Raw genomic sequence first — 19,399 nt, 5'->3', positions numbered from 1 at the left:
TATAAGAAAGGTTTTTATTTAAAGAACAGGAACAATAAAAGAGCTTAGAGCAACTCATGGTTCAGTTTCCATGAAGCATGAGAATAAGTTGCTGAAGCCTATACAATAATGTCCCTAGAGGTGTAGATTAGAAAAATTAGATAATTATCTAATATTATTATCTAATAATATTATTATTAATATCTAATATTATTATCCAGATGTGCACCCGACACCAGAGAATTTTTTTTTTTTAAGAGAGAGAGAGAGGGGGACAGAGAGAGAATTTTAACGTTTTATTTTTTCTTAATTCTCGGCGGACACAACATCTTTGTTGGTATGTGGTGCTGCTGAGGATCGAACCCGGGCCGCACGCATGCTAGGCGAGTGCGCTACCGCTTGAGCCACATCCCCAGCCCCAGAGAATTCTTTATTCCAAGTCTCCCAAGCAGAACAGGTTCTATCAGACAATATTGCAATCCAGATTCTGGAAGATTCTAGAGCCTTGGGAGGCCAGACATTAAAAGTGGACTGATTTGTAAATAACAGCACAAATGGCCTTAAGCAAAAAAAAAAAAAAAAAAACCTTTTGGGGTGTACTCAGGATTGAACCCAGGGCCTCACATGTATTAGCACTTTCCTACTGAGCTATATCAACAGCCCCTTAAACAAATTTTATATTGTCTCCAGAATCCAATAATGTCCAAAAGATGTTAAGCTCATCTTCACATTGGGATGCTGAGAGCCACAGCCGAGTCTGTATGGCCCCTGGCATTTTGCCAACAGTATTGATTGACAGGCAAGGCGTTAATATCCGCCTCTGCCGCTACTTTTGAGTTCTAGCGCTAATTTTGAGTTCTCGCGCTATTTTTAGTTCTCACGGGGATTCCCCGGGAGTTCCCATTGGTTGGCGAAGTGCAGGAGGAGGGTTTTCCCGGAGAGAATTTCCGGCTGGGGGTTCCTGGAGGAGCCTCGTGGCTTTCGGGAGGATTCCCCAGGAGTGTGTGTGAGGTTTTTTCTTGCAGTAGAAAAAATAAAATTTGTTCCTGCTTCAGTGGCTCGTGATTTGTGCCCAGCCAGACTGCGGCATTGGGATGTTGAGTCAAAGGTATTTCTTGACAGTGTCAGGGATAGAGGTGCTTTTAATTTACTAATGTTCAGAAATTCAACCAAATAAAAGAGAAAAAAATTCCCCCTTCAGTACTGGAGATAGAACCCAGGGGTGTTTCACCCCTGAGCTACTTCCCCAGCCCTTTTTATTTATTTTGAAACAAGATCTCACCAAATTGCCTAGTCTGGCCTCAAACTTGCAATCCTCTTGCCTAACTTCAAATTGCTTGGATTACAGGTGAGAGAATCTTGTACCAAGTGTGAATCAATGACCCTTTGTATAAACTCCTTTATCAGCATACCTGGGTTTTAAATGAGTGTCTCCAATGAATCTTTTTTCTTTTGTGGTACTAGGGATAGAACTCAGGAGTGATTCACCACTGAGCTACATCCCCAGATTTTTTTCTATTTTGAGACAGGGTCTTACTAAGTTAATGAGGGTCTTGCTAAGTTGCCAAGTCTGTCTTAAATTTATAATCCTCCAGCTTCAGCCTCCCAAGTCACCGGGATTATAGGGGTGCATCAGTGTGCCTGGCACGTAGAGCACTTGCTTAGCATGTGAGTCCTTGGGTTCAATGTCCAGCACCACAAAAATATATAAAAAAGAAATAATTGAATAGTGATGGCTTTTCACATATTGACTATTCTTGCTTAACATAAGTGACTTCATAATGAGCTCACATATGAAACGGGGTATATTCTAACACCCAGGTGCTCTATAGAACAAGAGCCAGTGCCAATCAGTCACAGCTTAGATTCTTCCATTAGATTCTACATTAGTCACACTTAGGGAGGAATCTAGTCACACTTAGGGAGGAATCTAGACACAGTTAGTTCAAAGCCAGACATAGATCTGAACTGATATAGGACCTAGAGACACATGATAGACCTGAATCCATACTCTTGCCCCCAAATGCCAAGAGTTATAGAAACTTCATAGATCAAAGCTGGGAGCTATGGTACATACCTATAATCTCAGCAATTTGGGAGTCTAAGGTAGGAGGATCACAAGTTCAAGGCCAGCCTCAGCAACTTAGCAAGACCCTGACTCAAAATTTGAAAAAGTACTAGGGACGTTGCTCAGTGTCCCTGGGATCAATTCCCAGTGCCAAGGCCAGAGAGAATCTGTGTATCTGTTAAATCTCATCCTCTGCAGAACTCAGCAAATGCAATACAAAGCAGCAGAGCTAAAGTGCACTCTTGTCAGACACTGGAGCCAGTTAGCAAGTTCAAGTCCAGTCTCAGCAACTTAGCAAGACCCTATCTCAAAAAATAAGAAGAGGGCTGGAGCTGGAGCTCAGTGGCAGAGCACTTGCCTAGCATGTGTGAGGCACTAGGTTCAATCCTCAGCACCATGAAAGGACAGATGATGCCACACACAAAACATGACAAATTATTCCCAAAACGGTTATGGGGAGATTAAGGTGGAAAGAAAGAAAAGGAAGGAAGGAAGGGAGGGAGGGAGGGAAAGAAGACTCAATGGGGTTGTTATGGAGATCACAGCGTGGGCTGGTGTGAAGATTTAGACCTCCTACCTGTGCCCAAATAGGGAGCACCTAGACTTTGTTTTGCCCTGGTGCCTGGTGTGGAGCAGAAGGGAGGGTCCTGAAAGATTAACAGCCAGCCAACAAAGTGGAATCAAAATCTTTATTACAAGTACCCTACAAGAGCATAAAATAAAATATAAACATAGGAAATGGTCCTCCAGGCCAGTTCATAATTCCCGACAATAGTTAATTCCTCTCTGACAATAGTGATTGTAAGAGATTCTGAGGAACATTCAATAGAGAAAAAAGGCACAAGTGTTTCTCTAAAGTCTTTAGTCAAAGTACTCATACATGATCTGCTATTCAAATTATAAAATGAAACCTCTCCCAACTCATAATCCAGAAAAACTCCAATCCACCTGACTTGTTTGACTTGTGATACATCTGTGGACTGCACAATTTGCCAGAAACCATTGCTGGGACAAACTGATGTCAAATCTTTTCCAGAGGATTCACTATACACACCTAAGGACCATTCATTCACCTGTGCCTCTCACTTCTACTTGCCAAAAAATGTCTCCCACTTTCAAATCTCTCATGACTCCAGGCAGCTGCAAAGAAAGTAGATGGCTGGGGAGATAATCGTTTGAGTTCATCATTTCATATTTCAGATTAGGGTGGGAGGTTTGAGAACTTAAAGTCAAATTTATTTGAAATGTGCTGATCATTTTTTTCAGATCAAAACAACGTAGAGGGGAATCATAACTCTGTCTTGAATTCATATGAAAAAACTGCTGGGGGTTTTATGTCGTTGTACCTGCTGTTAATGCTTCTAATACTTCCAAGTAAATCCGGGTCTGCTTGTATATATTTCTCTCTTACTTCATTTAATAGGCTTTCTAATGTGGCTACGTGGGCTAAAATTTGGCTTTTGTTTTCAACTAATTTTTCTTCGACAATCGTCTCTTCTATAATTAGCCTTAGCTGTGTTTTAATATGTTCCTTTCTATAGAAGTCTTTAAGTTCTTCAAATTCAGTGTGTAATTCCTTCTTCCAATTTCCCATCTCCCATCTCCCTTTAATGCATTTTGAAACTTGTAGTTCACACCCAATTTCAGCACCTTCAATTTGCTCCCTGGGGAGCTTAATGTGGTTTTTGAGCTTTGTCCTGAGAAGGAGCTGCAGCTTGATTAATGGGTGTCAGGTCGTGATCCTGGTGGTTGGAGGAGACTCTGCACTGGGGACACAAGAACTCCAGGACCTCCTCACAGAACAAGTCCAGAACCTCACTGTGCTTCTCACCCAGGGGTCTCCTCTTAACTCTTGGATCAGGCAGCCTCATGACAGTCTGAACCATGTTGCATAACTGGGTGTTTTTTTTTGAGGTTCTTGGTACAGCAGTGATGGAAACAGACAGGACAGGGGAAGATATCCTGTAGATCTTTGCAGTGCTGGGAGATGCAAGAGCAACAGAGGTTGTGCCCACATTGAATAGTCACTGCATCTGTTAGATAACCCTGGCAGTTGGGGCAACTGGCTGCTGTATGAAGCTCTTCCAGGAGGGCTTAAAGGCCATTGTGCATAAAGATGCCCGAGGTGACCCTTTCCAGTAGGTCTCCAGGAACTCTGAAGTGAGAAGCCAGCAACCCCTCAGCGTTCTCTCCTGAAGTCAGCCAGAGTCCCAAGAGACTATGGCCCTATGATATCTGACAGGTCAGCTGACAAGGTTTCTTCAACATAAAGAGAAAAAAAGTAAACAATCAAGCAATGAGTAGCATATATTTCAATCACAAACATATCTCCTTTTTTCCTAATTTAAATATGAATCTTTTAGTAGGTGCACTGGTGAACACCCATAATCCCAGTGACTTGATAAGCTGAGGCAAGGAGGATTACAAATTCAAGGCCAGATTTAGTAATTTAGCAAGGCCCTAAGCAAGACCCTGTCTCAAAATAAAAATAAAAAGGGATGGGGATGTGGCTCAGTGGTAAAGTGCCACTGGGTTCAATTCCCAGTACCAAAGAAAAATGACACACCAGGAATAGTAGCATCCTCTTGTGCCAGGCTGTGAGGAGAATCACAAGTTAGAGGCCAGCCATGGCAACTCAAAGAGACCCTGTCTCAAATAAAATACTGGGGGTAAAGTTCCACAGTAGAGCACTTGACCAGCATACATGACTACTTAGGTTTAATCCCCAGTATTTAAAAGAAAAGAAAAGTGGCTCTATACTTTAGACACTCATACTGCAGTATTTAAACATAAAATTGTATATAGTATAGAATTCCCTTCAAAAAATTAAGGGGTAGTCCAGCCACAGTAGCACATGCCTGTAGTAGTGACTTGGGAAGCTGAGGCAGAATTACAAATCTGAGGCCAGCTTCAGCAACTTAGCAAGACTCTGTCTCAAAATAAAAAATACAAAGGGCCAAGGTGTAGCTCAGTGGTAAATCCCCAGTACCAAAAATGACCAAAATATTTGAGTGGGTAGGGCTGGAGTATAACTCTGGAACAGCACATACAGAGTGGATCAGCCCTAGATGCAATCTTCAGCCCTTCCCCAGGGAAAAAAAATTATGGATAAAAAGACTGGAAACAAAATTTTGTGGATACATATTGGACTAATAAACCAATTTTTCAAATTTTATATATATAAAATCATATATATTTAATATTTTATATATGTGTGTGTGTATATATATATATATACATATATATATATATTACACACACATACATACATATTTCTTTTTTTGTTTGTACCAGGTACTGACCTCAGGGATGTTTAAGTACTGAACCACATTCCCAGACCTTTTTATTCTGAGACAGGGTCTTGCTAAGTTGCTTAGGGCCTCAGGCTGGTTTTGAACTTTCTATCTTCCCCCATCGGCCTCCCACCATGCCCAGCTCTAATTCATATTCTTTAAAACTTTGTTAAAGGCTGATCATTATTGTCAACGTGGTTGCCTCCATTCCAGCCAGTTTAGCTCCTTTTGCTTTCCATCTCAAAGCTCCCAGCGACAGTGAATTATTATTATTATTATTGTTATTATTATTCTCCTCCTCATCCTCCTCCTTCCCTCCTCCTCCTCCTCACAGTAATCATAATTGGGCCACTTTTTCTTCTATCCCAACAGTGTCCCTGAACATCCCCAATCCCATATTTCCCAAATTAAAATTCCCCTAATTGCATTACATTTGTGATAATAATAATAATAATAATAATAATAAGGCTAGGCACTAAGGGTCTACCTGCTTATACCTTATATGGGTTTAATTCCAGTCCTGACCTCAGACTGTGACTTGGGGGCTGATTAACATCATCACCCATGCATTCAGGGACACAAGGAACAAGGATAACATCTCTCATTCTCCCTTTTAGTTTGGTGTGAACATAAACACCAATGGAGATAGACTTGAAATATTTCAATTTTGAACATGGGAATGTAGTATGGCACATAATTCAAGAATTTTTTAAAAATTGTATCCACTTGTCTTGTTTGACTTAATTTTAGATTTTCTGATAATTCTTAAACACTTTTCACAAAATTTGATTAAATTTAGATTATAAATTCAAGGCCAACCTAGGCAATTTAATGAGTGTATGTCTCAAAAAATAAAAAGAGCTGAGAATGTGACTCAGAGGTAGAGTGTCCTTGGGCTCAATTCCCAGTCTAGTTTTTAAAAGGGGCTGGAGCCAGGCATGGTGGCATATGCCTGTGATCCTAGAGACCTGGAGGGTGAAGCAGGTTCACAAATTCAAGGCCAGCCTTAACAACTCAGCAAGGCCCTAAGCAATTTAGCAACACCCTGTTCCAAAATAAAAAATAAGGGCTGGGGATTTGGTTCAATGACAGAGTACTTACATGAGTCCCTGGATTTTATCCCTTACATCAAAAAACCCACAAAAGTTTATCATTAATAATTCAGGTAGGAGAAAAGGCCCCAAAGCTGAGCATGGTGGCACACACCTGTAAGCCCAGAGATTCTCACTCCGAGTTCAATTCAGATACTAAAAAGAAAAAAGAAAGACCAAGGCTGGAGTGGTAGAGTATTTGCCTAGTATGTGTGCATCTCCAGCTCTGCAAGAATTGCAAGATAAAAAGGGAACCACGGAGCGGCGCAGAGCGGGCCGGCGGCGGATCGCAGCACCATGTCACCGGGCAGCGGGGTCAAGAGCGAGTACAGGAAGCACTACCGGGAGCCGCGCTGGGACGAGTACGCGCCGTGCTACCGCGAGCTGCTGCGCTACCGCCTCGGCCGCCGGCGGCTGGAGCAGGCGCACGCGCCCTGGCCCTGGGAGGCCTGGGGCCCGGACTGCGCCTCGGACGACTCGGCCTCGTCGTCGGCGTCGGGCCCCGAGGAGGCCTCGGGGGCGCGTGAGGAGCCCGAGCGGCCTGTTGGGGAGCGGGGCGCGGAGGCCGGGGACGAGCAGGACGCGGCGCAGCCAGTGAAAGAAGTCGACGAAAAACCCGAACAACAAACCAGAGGGAAGGAGGCGGACAGGTTACCGGCTGGTGCCAAACCCCGACAGCAACCAAGTGCCTTATTTGCTAGAGGAAGTAGGAAAGCCGTCAGAAGCCCCCAAAGGTCATCCACTAAAATAAGAGAAAACCAGCACCCCTTTGCTCTTTACGGCTGGGGGGAGAGACAGACAGACACCGGAAGCCACAAGACCCACAACGTCTGTGCCTCTGCCTCGGTGCAGGAGATTCACGAGTCGGCGCTGCGGGCCCGGAGCCGGAGGCAGGAGGAGAAGAGGAAGCTGGCTGCTCAGCGGCAGCGTGCGCACTCGGTGGAGGGGCCGAGGGGCAGGACAGCGAGGGCCCCCCCTGCAGAGAGCCCCTGGGTGACGGAGTACATGCACTGCTTCTCAGCCAGGGCCTAGAGCTCCCCAGGGGCCAGTCTGTCTGTGACCCGGATCTGGCCGAGAGACCTTGACCATGCAGGGCCTCTCGGAGAGCTGTCCTGTCCTGTCCTGTCGTGAATCTCATCACCTACGTCAGCAGCAGGGCAGAAAGCTGAAGCCAAAGACACTTGGTTACCTGTGAAGACAAGCCCCAGGCCCCTGGTATTCTTGTTAGAGTTGTGTCTGAGCATCTTAGCTTTGAGGTACTGACACCAGATGCCTTTAAACAACTATGAGGCTTCCGTCCCCCTCTAGGTGGCACAGGTGGGATGTGTCACCCACTTTAGGGGCCTCCAACTCACACTTGCGAGGTCCCCGTCCTGCACGAGATTTGTGTTTACTGACACATGTGGTTTCCTTTGTGAGAGAGTATCCAGCAAGTATCACTCCCTGTGACCTCGGGCCCAGTTCTCCCCAGGATCTAGCGTCCATCTGTGGTGAAGCAGGGCTGTGATGGCTACTGCAGGTACAGAGGTGCTTGTGTTTCAGCTCACACCAACCTTCACACGGGTGGTGTGTTCAAGGATTGGGCTGGCGAGGCCTGGCTTCTCTGGATGATCTCCTGGGTGCTCCCTCAGCAGTTTAATAGCCACACACATTCTAGTAGACAAGGCCACTGTGTGTAGGTGGTTATGCAGTTGCTGTGAGCCAGTTCACCTCTCTTTAATGCTGTAGCATTTCTCTTCAGAACATATAAGATATAGCTGGCCACGGTTACAGGCTGTGGATTCTAGCCTCTTCTGCAGTAGCTGGCAGGACATGTAGAATTCGGGCCCTGGAATCGCATGGAATGAACTGAGACACTCTCAGAGACACTGCCCACCTGCCTTCTCCACTCTTCCTTCTGCAGAACTTGGTCTTGGTGGTTTGTGGTGTTCCTGCTTCAGGTTGAACTGATTGTGTTTGGTTCCTGGCCAGATCTTACCTACACCTTACAGGAGCTTGGGGGCCTGAGCACATGCAGCTGTGTCTCAGCAGGGCTGATCCTTTTGTGCATTTGCCTCTAGGATGGAAAATGGTCTTCACACTGATTTCTCAGGTGCTGGGTGGGTCTCCCTGCTGACGAGGCCTGTCCAGGAAGGACGAGGGCAGGTGCTCTAGGGGAACGAGCAGGTCCTGCAGCTTAGCCCCTGCGGGCGTGAGTGGAAAGTTGGTGTTGGACTTGAGGCTTGACATGCCTGGGTTTTCACTCAGGGTCTCTCAAGTCCGCTGGCACACAGACTGGTCTCACTCCACATAAATTCACCATCTTGTCACTGTGTCGAGCTGTGAAAGTGCCTCTTAGAGCCTCCTGAGTGCTGTGGTCCTGAGGTGAGTCCTGTATGGAGAGCGTGCCTTGTCGTGGAGGAGTGTGCTTACCAAGAAGTTCTACATGGTATCTGACACCCTGGCTATGAGTTCTAGTGAACTTTGATTTAACCAGTCACACATCTTCAAACGCTGTGGGAACCTGTGGGTCACAGAACCCTGGCATGGTGACAGTGTGGCTCAGGTGGTTTCACCCACTGGCTGAGCATCATGTTGCATCTGACTGTGTTGGAAAGTCAGCTGGGCATGGCACCTGGCACCCCACTCCTCCAGCCTGTGTCTGCCGGATGTCTAGGAAACACACTTGTCTGTGCGTTTTCCCCAACTCCAGGCCTGGAAGGCAGATTGGCAAGTCTCCCTTCTTTATTAATGAAGATGGATGGACAAGGTAGTTAAGGGACTTCTCATGTGCATGAACAACCAGTGGCTGAGTGTGGTAGCTGTGGTCCCTCCTGTCTGAGCCCTCGATGGTCGAGATCCTCCTCTTCCCTTTTCTCAAGGGCACAGTTACCTTTTGAGCCTATGAATTTTTAAAAATTGTGACAATGTGACATTCCTACTTTCTTCTTTTAATGGGAACTGATGTGGTGGTGATCATGTTCCTAATTCTTAGGACATGTTGCAAGACAGGGAGATAGTGTAAAGCTGCCTTCAGGTTGGAAAAGTAGAACTGGTTGGACCCAGTGTTATTTAAATGCTACATAAAGTCTTTTTAAAATTTTGGCTTTAAGTTCTTATTAAAATAATTTGCCATAAAAAAGGGAACCACGTATATACTATACATAAAAGATTAGCATGTATGTAATCTTCAATAAAAATAATAAAAATCAGATACCAATATATAAAACCTAAACTGTAGAATTCATGATTAAGAAAATGGGTTAAGAAAACTAAGAAGGAGCCTGTCAATGTCACATCCCTATAATCCCAGAGGCTCTGGAAGCTGAAATGGGGGGATCATGAGTTCAAAAGCCAGCCTCAGCAACTTAGTGAAGCCCCAAGCAACTTAGCAAGACCCTCTTTCAAAGTAAAAAAATAAATGAATAAATAAAAAGGACTGGGAATAAGTGACTCAGTGTTTAAGGTTTAATCCCTGATATAAATAATAATAATAATAAATATAATAAAGGAAGAAGGTCTAGGGGCAAACTCTGTGATAGAGCACCAAAAGAATAGAGTACACTTCTGGTGTGGGGCAAGTGCTTGCTCAGAAGCAATGTGTGCTTTCCTATGTCACCTCCCATCGAGTCCATGGGACCAAGAAACATACAGAGATCTTGGGGCCACTGTCCACAGTAACAAGTGGATTTTCCATCCACCTCCATTTATTACAACCTCCTCTGGACACACTCACACTGTCCATTGTGCTAGTCAGGTGTCTTTAAAATGAATCAAATCTCCACTTCTCAGAGCAGCCTCCCATGTCAACCCAATTAGGGCAATCACCCCATTTTTTTTCCTTCATGGAGGGTGATAAGGTATGTATATCAAAGGATTGCATACCTTCAGCCTAGACCTGCAAGATTTCCTCCCAGGTGTGGTCCCAGATCACTCAGCTGATGTCAACACTTTACTGGGGATCCTGGCACTGCCAAGCAGGGAGCTGGAACTATCTTTTGGGTTTTTTTTTTTTTGGGGGGGGGAGGGGCTATCAGGGATTAAACTCAGGGGCACTTAACCACTGAGCCACATCCCCAGCCCTGTTTTGTATTTTATTTAGAGACAGGGTCTCACCGAGTTGCTAAGTACCTTGCCATTGCTGAGGCTGGCTTTGAATTCATGATCCTCCTGCCTCAGCCTCCCAAGCTGCTGGGATTACAGGTGGGGGCCACGGCACCCTTGCTGGAGCTATCTTTTTATCCTCAAGGTATAAGGGCATTAGAGCAGGCACATCGGTATCCACAGCTACTCCTATCCTTGCAGATCAGCAGTGTCCTCCTTGGTTCAGGTCAGTCCACACAACACATTATAACCTTTCCTGTCACCTTGGTTTCCCAAACTGGCCCTTTTAGGATTTATAATACTATGGGATGTTTCCTTTCCTTTACCCCATTGGACACACTCCAGATGCAATCAGTATGGGGGAAATGTCAGTCTCCCACTGACATTTCCCACATTCCTCTCTGATAGCATCTTTACACTAGAGGTAGGGTGAGGGTGAGAAGGGCCTCAGGAATGGGCCACTGAAGCTCTGACTCCCCACTGGCTAACTCTATTGAAACAGTTCTAGGACTTACTCAAACTAAAAAGTTTTTTCTCAGCAAAAGAAACAACAAGAAAGGTAAATAGGGAGCCTACATCCTGGGAACAAATCTTTACTCCTCACACTTCAGATAGAGCCCTAATATCCAGAGTATACAAAGAACTCAAAAAATTAGACAATAAGATAACAAGTAACCCAATCAACAAATGGGCCAAGGACCTGAACAGACACTTCTCAGAGGAGGACATACAATCAATCAACAAGTACATGAGGGGCTGGGGATGTGGCTCAAGCGGTAGCACGCTCGCCTGGCATGCGTGCGGCCCGGGTTCGATCCTCAGCACCACATACAAACAAAGATGTTGTGTCCGCCAAAAACTAAGAAATAAATATTAAAAAAAAAAAAAGTACATGAAAAAATGCTCACCATCTCTAGCAGTCAGAGAAATGCAAATCAAAACCACCCTAAGATACCATCTCACTCCAGTAAGATTGGCAGCCATTATGAAGTCAAACAACAACAAGTGCTGGTGAGGATGTGGGGAAAAGGGTACACTTGTACATTGTTGGTGGGACTGCAAATTGGTGCAGCCAATTTGGAAAGCAGTATGGAGATTTCTTGGAAAGTTGGGAATGGAACCACCATTTGACCCAGCTATTCCCCTTCTCGGTCTATTCCCTAAAGACCTAATAAGAGCATGTTACAGGGACACTGCTACATCGATGTTCATAGCAGCACAATTCACGATAGCAAGATTGTGGAACCAGCCTAGATACCCTTCAATAGATGAATGGATAAAAAAATGTGGCATTTATACACAATGGAGTATTACTCTGCATTAAAAATGACAAAAATCATAGAATTTGGAGGGGAATGGATGGCATTAGAGCAGATTATGCTAAGCGAAGCTAGCCAAGCCCTAAAAAACAAATGCCAAATGTCTTCTTTGATATAAGGAGAGTAACTAAGAACAGAGTAGGGACGAAGAGCATGAGAAGAAGATTAACATTAAACAGAGATGAGAGGTGGGAGGGAAAGGGAGAGAGAAGGGAAATTGCATGGAAATGGAAGGAGACCCTCAGGGTTATACAAAATTACATACAAGAGGAAGTGAGGGGAAAGGGAAAAATAATACAAGGGGGAGAAATGAATTACAGTAGAGGGGGTAGAGAGAGAAAAGGGGAGGGGAGGGGGGATAGTAGAGGATAGGAAAGGCAGAGTATGGCAATATGTAAATCAATGGAAGTGTAACTGATGTGATTCTGCAATCTGTATTAAAAAAAAGATTGGAATTACAAAAAAAAAAATATTTCCTTAGTTGTAGATGGACACAATACCTTTATTTTATTTATATGTGGTGCTGAGGATTGAACCCAGTGCCTCACACATGCTAGGCGAGTGCTCTACTGCTGATCCAAAACCCCAGCCCTGATGGTTACTTCTTAATTTCATTTTCTCTGAATCACCTCTTTAAAAAGCCCCTGAATACTCTCTTTAAAAAGCTGATGGGCAGACTCACATCCTTTGGGACAGGAGTCCCCTGTGTTTCTCCTTTGCTAGCAAAGCAATAAACTGTCTTTTTCCTTTTTCTCAAAAAAAAAAAAAAAATGTCACAAGTGCCCAAGTTGATAAACCTGCCTTAGAGGATCATGGTGATGACTGCAGTGTTCACAGGAACCAAGAACACTCAGGTGCAAAGCCCTGGAGGGGAAGGACTTAGTGCGGTGACTGGTGACCAGGCTGTCAGCCCTTGGTAACACTGGGCCATGCTGTGTTGAACTTGGCACAAGTGTCCCTGCCAAGTATGAGGAGTCTATTGGAGGACGTGTGACAAGCTGATATTTACCCTCCTCATAATAGGAGGAGGAGGAGGTGCTGTCAGGGCCTTTTTAATCAGGCCTCATTGGTATGCTAATGAATCCTCCATGTAGTAATTGTCTTATGTGCTGTTTTGTAAGGCCACTGAAGTTTTTCCGGTCCCAGGCGAATTATCAGCTAACTTCTGTGTTCATTCAAATGGAAGGGTAACTGATGTGATGCAGCAATCTGTATACGGGAGAAAATTGGGAGTTCATAACTCATTTGAATCAAACTGTGAAATATGATGTATGAGGGACTATGTAATGTTTTGAACGACCAACAATTAAAAAAAAAAAAAAAAAGTTCACACCATCTTTATAGAGAGAGAGTAAACATTTCCTCCTCTGTAAAAAGACCACATGACAAGATGAGGGCATGCTGGTCTCTGTCCTAGAACCTCTACAACAGAATGACCCGAAGAGCTTTGGAAAACTCCAGGATTCTAGGATAGACTCCTGGCAATTTGCGGGTTGGAGGTAGAGGCGCTTGGGAGTCTGTACTTTTTTTTTTTTTTTTCCCAAAACTTCACAAAGTTATGAGTAACTGGGTTTCTGAGCCACTGGACTCAATGAGTGATAGGACCTTGTTACAGTTTGGATGGAAGGTGTCCCCCAAAAGCTCATGTGCGAGACAATGCAAAAAGGTCCAAAGAAATGACTGGGTTGAAAGAGTCTTAACCCAATCAGTGAATTCATCCCCTAATAGGAATTAACTGAGTGGTAACAGGTGGTAGGGTGTGGTTGGAGGAGGTGGGGATTGAGGTGTGGTTGGGGGGTATATATTTGTATCTGGAGAGTAGATTTCTCTCTCTCTCTCTGCTTACTGATCGCTGTGTGAGCTGCTTCACTCTGCCCATTCTTCCTCCACAATGTTCTGCCTCACTGTGAACCCCCCCCCCCCCAGGAATGGAGCCTTCTGTCTATGGATTGAGACCTTTGAAACTGTGAGCCCTCAAATAAACCTTTCCTCCTCTAAAAAAAAAGAAACAGTTCTAATTTAATCAGTGATCTCATTTCTAGGTCCCTGGAGTACTCCAAAAAGCCCTGATCTTTTTCTCTGGCAGGCAGATGCAGCATTTGCTGACTTAACTTGCCAGTTCCTTCTCAGAAACAGCAGGTTTAACTCTTTCTGCCCCTTAAAGGAAGTACTTCCACCTGGCATGGGGCTAAACCCCTGTAATCATGGCCACTCTGGGGCTGAAGCAGGAGGATTCCAAGTTCAAGCACAGAGCTCTGGGCAGTTCTTGCCCTCCTTCACCTTCTCCAGCAGGCCCAGCTCCCTCTCCCTGAGCGCTTGAGTGCTTTGCATAAGCAGATCCCCCAGTTCTCTCCAGTGCTGTTGCCAGCTCTCAGCTCCTTTGTCACCTCCTCCTGATCCAGCCAGGAATCATCCTTTAACTCTCATTTCTACCAACATACACACACCTAGAGGTCCCCGTTCCTCCATAACCATGACCACCAGTCATGCGGGCCATGACTGTGTGTCCTCATTGCCCAGCCTAACCGGATGCAGATCTTAGCCAGGTTCCAGTGTCTCTGAGCATCTGTTAGTAGCCCTCTGGGTCGATTAAGGAAGTCCAAGATCTTACAGGGCCTGAGGACTAGGGATATCAGGGCCCCCAGGGCTCTTATCCCCATTATCACAAACCTCCCTCACAACCACATGCTGGAGGGTCAGACCACAGTGGCTTCTCATCAGCACTCCGAGCATGGGCAGACATGGATGAGTCCCTCTCCCCACCCTATATTTTGGGCAAGATAGGATCTGGTTATATCTACTTCAGCCATTTTATGTTTTCAGGCAATGCTCATTGAAGAGCAGGAAATCATAATCAACAGCATGTGTCTTATATAATTAATTCGGTGCTGGGAATCAAACCCTGGGCCTCAAGTATTCTAAGCACATGCTCTACTATGGACTTATACCCCCCCCCAATCCTACCTTTTTTCCCCTGTGGTACTGGGGATGAACCCAAGGATGCTCTCCCTTGAGTCACATAGCCCCACCCTTTTCATTTTTTATTTTGAGACAGGGCTGACTAAATTGCTGAGGTTAGCTTCAAACTCAATGCTCCTGCCTCAGCCTCCCAAGTCACAGGGATTACAGGCATGTGCCACCACATCCAGCTTCTAGCATGTTTCCAAATAACCCGTTTCCATGCATGGCTATAATCCCAGTACTCTGGAGGAGTCTGAGGCAGGAGGATGGCAAGTATGAGGTCAGTCTTGAAAACTTAGCAAAAAAGTTTCAAGAAAAAATAGGGAATATAAGTACTTTGTATTAGACAAAGGGGAATGAAGGAAGGTATGGGAAATGGGGATAGGAAAGATAGTAGAATGCATCACATATTACTATACTACGTGCATATGATCATGCGACCAGTGTAATTCTACATCATGTACAACCAGAAGAATGAAAAGTTATATTCCATATATGTATAATGTCAAAATACATTCTACTATCATATATAACTAATAAGAACAAATAAAAATATATTTTTAAAATTTTTTAAAAAGCACTGGAAATGTAGCTCAGTGGTAAAGTGTCCCTGGGTTCAATCCCCACTAAAAAAATAAAATAAAAACAAGCTGGGAATAGTAGCGCATGCCTGTAATCCCAGCAGCTTGGGAGGCTGAGAGAGGAGGATCAAGAGTTCAAAGCCAGCCTTGGCAAATTAGCGAGGCATTAGGCAACTCAATGAGACCCTATTAATAAAACACAATAGGGCTGGGTATGTGGCTAGGTGGTTGAGTGCCCCCAAGTTCAATCCCTGGTACCAAAAATAAATAAAATAAAAACATGTCAGGTACAGTGGCCCATGCCTGTAAGCCCAGTGGCTCAGAAACCTGAGGAAAAAGGATCATGATTTCAAAGGCAGCCTCAGTGATTTAAGAAGGCCCGAAGCAACTTAGCAAGATCCTGTCTAAATAAAATATAAAAAGGGATGAGGATGTTGCTCAGTGGTTAAGCTCTCTGGATTCAATCGCTGGTACCAAAAAGTTAAAAACAAAAATAAATAGAAAACAAAATAACAGGACCCTGAGTTTGGATCCCCCTTGACAGTTTTTCCTGGCACAGGGGGCACTCAGTAGCCTCCAGGCCTTCCCACACCCCAGCCTCACACACCACAAGGGCCCATCTCTCCACTTACCTCCAAAGGGCAGCTCTGGGAGGGTTTAGAAGCAGTTCTGCCAGACAAGTCTGTGAAGCAGGGCTTGTCCCACACTGAGTCTTCAGTGGTAGGAGCTCGGCCTATATAGACCACTAGGAGAGTGGGTATTAGGTCTCCACCTGCTGAAGATTGGTGGCTCCTCCCTCCTCAGACTTGTCTCAATCTACCAAATTGCTGGGATTACACCAGCAGCTGAGGAGAGTTCAGAGGCCCTGGTTGGGTGGGGAGGGAAACTCCTGTGATCCAATCAGGCTGGTGGGCCCACCACTGTGTTGATCTCTTTTACATCTTCCTAAATCTGCATTAGTCCTCTCAAAACACTCACATCCCAGCCCAATTTAGTGGTTCATACCTGTAATCCCAGCTACTTGTGAGACTGAGATAGGATGGCAGATCAGGGTAGCCTTGACAATTTATTGAAATCATGCCTCAAAATTGAGCCACATCCCCAGACCCCCTCCACATCTTTTACTCTTTGAATTTTCCCCCCAGTACTAGGGCTTGAACGCACAGACTCCAATGTGCTAGGCATGTAGCCTACCACTGACTAACACCCTTAGTTTTCCTACTATTACTTTTTTTTTTTTTTTTTTTTTTTTTTTGCAGTACTTGGGACTAAACCCAGGAGTGCTATGCCACTGAGCCACATCCTCAGCCCTTTGTATTTTATTTTGAGACAGGATCTTGCTAAGTTGCCCAGGCTAGCCTTAAACTTGCAATCCTTCTGCCTCAGCCTCCTGAGTAGCTGGGATTACACGCATTACTGCTATGTCCAGCTCAGTTTTTCTAAAAGGTACTTATTTTCTACACTGAGAGGGTCTGCAGAAATTAAACCATAAATGGAAAACAAATAATTTTAGGTAGCATGAAAATCAAGTTGTTTCTTGTCATTGAAACACAAATCTGAACACACACACACACACACACACACACAAAGAGGCATTGCATATTGTTTTCAGAGATTACATCTAGCAAAAAAGAAAACACATCTAGCAACGTACACATTAAAATTTGTGTAATAGGGCTGGGGATGTGGCTCAAGCGGTAGTGCACTTGCCTGGCACGCGTGCGGTTCGGGTTCGATCCTCAGCACCACATACAAAGATGTTGTGTCCGCCGAAAACTAAAAAATAAATGTTAAACTCTCTCTCTCTCTCTCTCTCTCTCTCTCTCTCTCTCTCTCTCTCTCTCTCTCTCTCTCTCCCTTAAAAAAAAATGCATAATGTTGCTAGGCATGGTGGGAAGATGCCTATAATCCCAGTGACTTGGGATGCTGAAACAGGAGAACGGCAAATTCAAGGGCAGCCTGGACAATAGTGAGACATTATCTCAAAACAAAATAAAATTAAAAGGGCTAAGAATGTAACTCAGCTGGGCGGGCGGTGGCACATGCCTGTAATCCCAGTGGCTCTGGAGACTGAGGCAGGAGGATCGCAAGTTCAAAGCCAGTCTCAGCAAAGGTGAGGCTCTAAGCAACTCAGTGAGACCCTGTCTCTAAATAAAATATAAAATAGGATGTGGCTGGGATGTGGCTCAGAGGTTGAGTGACCCTGAGTTCAATCCCCAGCACCCCAATAATAACAATAATAAATAAATGGCATAATGCTAATTTCTTTTTTTTTTTAAGAGAGAGTAAGAGAGGGGAGAGAGAAAGAGAGAATCTTTAATATTTATTTTTTAGTTCTCGGCGGACACAACATCTTTGTTGGTATGTGGTGCTGAGAATCGAACCCGGGCCGCACACATGCCAGGCGAGTGCGCTACCGCTGAGCCACATCTCCAGCCCCTAATGCTAATTTCTAATATCCTATCTTCCCTAAGCAAACGTCTTTGAAGCAAGAATCATCGGCATTTTACTGTTGTTTTTGTTGTTGTTTTGGCACTGGGGTTTTTAACCCAGAGGTGTTTTGCCATGGAGCTACACCACCCAGCCCTTTTTATTGTTTATTTTGAGATAGGATTTCACTAAGTGACTTAGGACCTCACTAAATTGCTGAGGATGGCCTGGGACTTGTCTCAGTCTACCAAATTGCTGGGATTACACACAAATACAATTGATTCAGCTGAATAGAATCTTCCCCATCTTAAAAAAAAAAAAAATTGAGATTAGTTTTACTGTGTGTGTGTGTGTGTGTGTGTGTGTGTGTGTGTTGTGTTGCTGAGGATTGAGCCCAGGACCTCACACATGGTGTAAGCAAATGTTCTACTACTGAGCCACATAACTCAATTTCATTTCTTCTTTAAAAATTTCTTCTGTTTGTCCCCCCCACGCCACTTCTGGCACTGGGGATTGAACCCAAGGTACTTTACCACTAAGACACATCCCCAATCCTTTTATTTTTTGAGACAGAGTCTCATTAAATTGCTGAGGCTGGCTCGGAACTCAGGCTCCCAAATTGCTGCCACTGTACCCATCCACTGTACCCATCAAAGATTTATTTTTGAAAGATTCCAATGCTTGAGAATGCTGACCATGCAAGCATCCCTTGTAGACAAAAATCAATCCATCCATCTTCAGGAAGCAGAAGACAACCCTTCACTTTTTTTTTTTTTTTTTTTTTTTTTGGTACCAAGGATTGAACCTAGGGGTGCTTAACCATTGAACCACATCCCTACCCAACCCTATTCCTCCCCTGCTCCCCACCTTTTTTTTTTTTTTTTTTTGAGACAGGGTATCAATTGCCTAGGGCCTCACTAAATTGCTGAGGCTTGCCTCAAACTTGCAATCCTCCTACTTCAGGACCTCAGGGGTTAAAGGCCTTTGCCCCTGCCTGGCTCAAACTCTTTACTCTTTTTCTTATCTCTCCCCTCGAACTAACTCCCAGGCTATAGACAGGCTATAGACGATGTGCTGTATTTCAGGCTGCTAATCAGTGTCGAGATAATGAGCACTCCAATTTGTTGAATATATAAATCATCTGTAGTGGTCCTGGTCTATGATCCTAGCTGCTCAGGAGGAATAGGAAGGATTCCAATTTACCCAGGGCAATTTAGAAGCATCCTGTCTCAAAAGTTTTTAAATACAAAGGGCTAGCTGAGCATGATGGCACACACCTCTAATCTCAGCAACTCACAAGGCTGAGGCAGGAGAATCACAAGTTTGAGGTCAACCTCAGCAATTCAGTGAGACTCTGCCCTAAAAAAAAAAAAAAAAAAAAAAAAATACAAGTACAGTGGTGTATGCCTGTTATCTCAGCAGCTCTGGAGGCTGAGGCAGGAGGATCAGAAGTTCAAAGCCAGCCTCAGCAACTTAGTGAGGCCCTAAGCAATTGAAGGAGACCCTGTCTCTAAATAAAATCTTAAAAAGAGGGGGGGTAGGGATGCGGCTCAATGTTTAAGTACCCCTGGATTCAATCCCCAGCACCAAAATG

General features: G+C 44.5%; 2 protein-coding genes across 2 annotated transcripts in view; both read left to right on the top strand.

Moving 5' to 3' along the window:
* Positions 1-6,728: 6,728 nt before the first annotated feature.
* Positions 6,729-9,797, top strand: LOC144250128 (centriole, cilia and spindle-associated protein-like). The gene has a single exon (XM_077792592.1). The coding sequence runs from the start codon at positions 6,729-6,731 to the stop codon at positions 7,461-7,463; it is 735 nt and encodes a 244-aa protein (XP_077648718.1). The 3' UTR covers positions 7,464-9,797.
* The window catches only part of Trim75 (tripartite motif containing 75), a 45,569-nt gene continuing 35,064 nt past the window's right edge, over positions 8,895-19,399 (top strand). The window contains exon 1 of the mRNA XM_077792460.1: positions 8,895-8,959. The gene's annotated coding sequence lies outside the window, so the exon portion shown is untranslated. The remainder of the gene's footprint in view (positions 8,960-19,399) is intronic.

Source organism: Urocitellus parryii, chromosome 14 (genome assembly GCF_045843805.1).
Source record: "Urocitellus parryii isolate mUroPar1 chromosome 14, mUroPar1.hap1, whole genome shotgun sequence".
NCBI classification, from domain to species: domain Eukaryota; kingdom Metazoa; phylum Chordata; class Mammalia; order Rodentia; family Sciuridae; genus Urocitellus; species Urocitellus parryii.
Note: the sequence above shows the minus strand (reverse complement) of the source record. Positions and strands in the feature narration are given on the sequence as shown.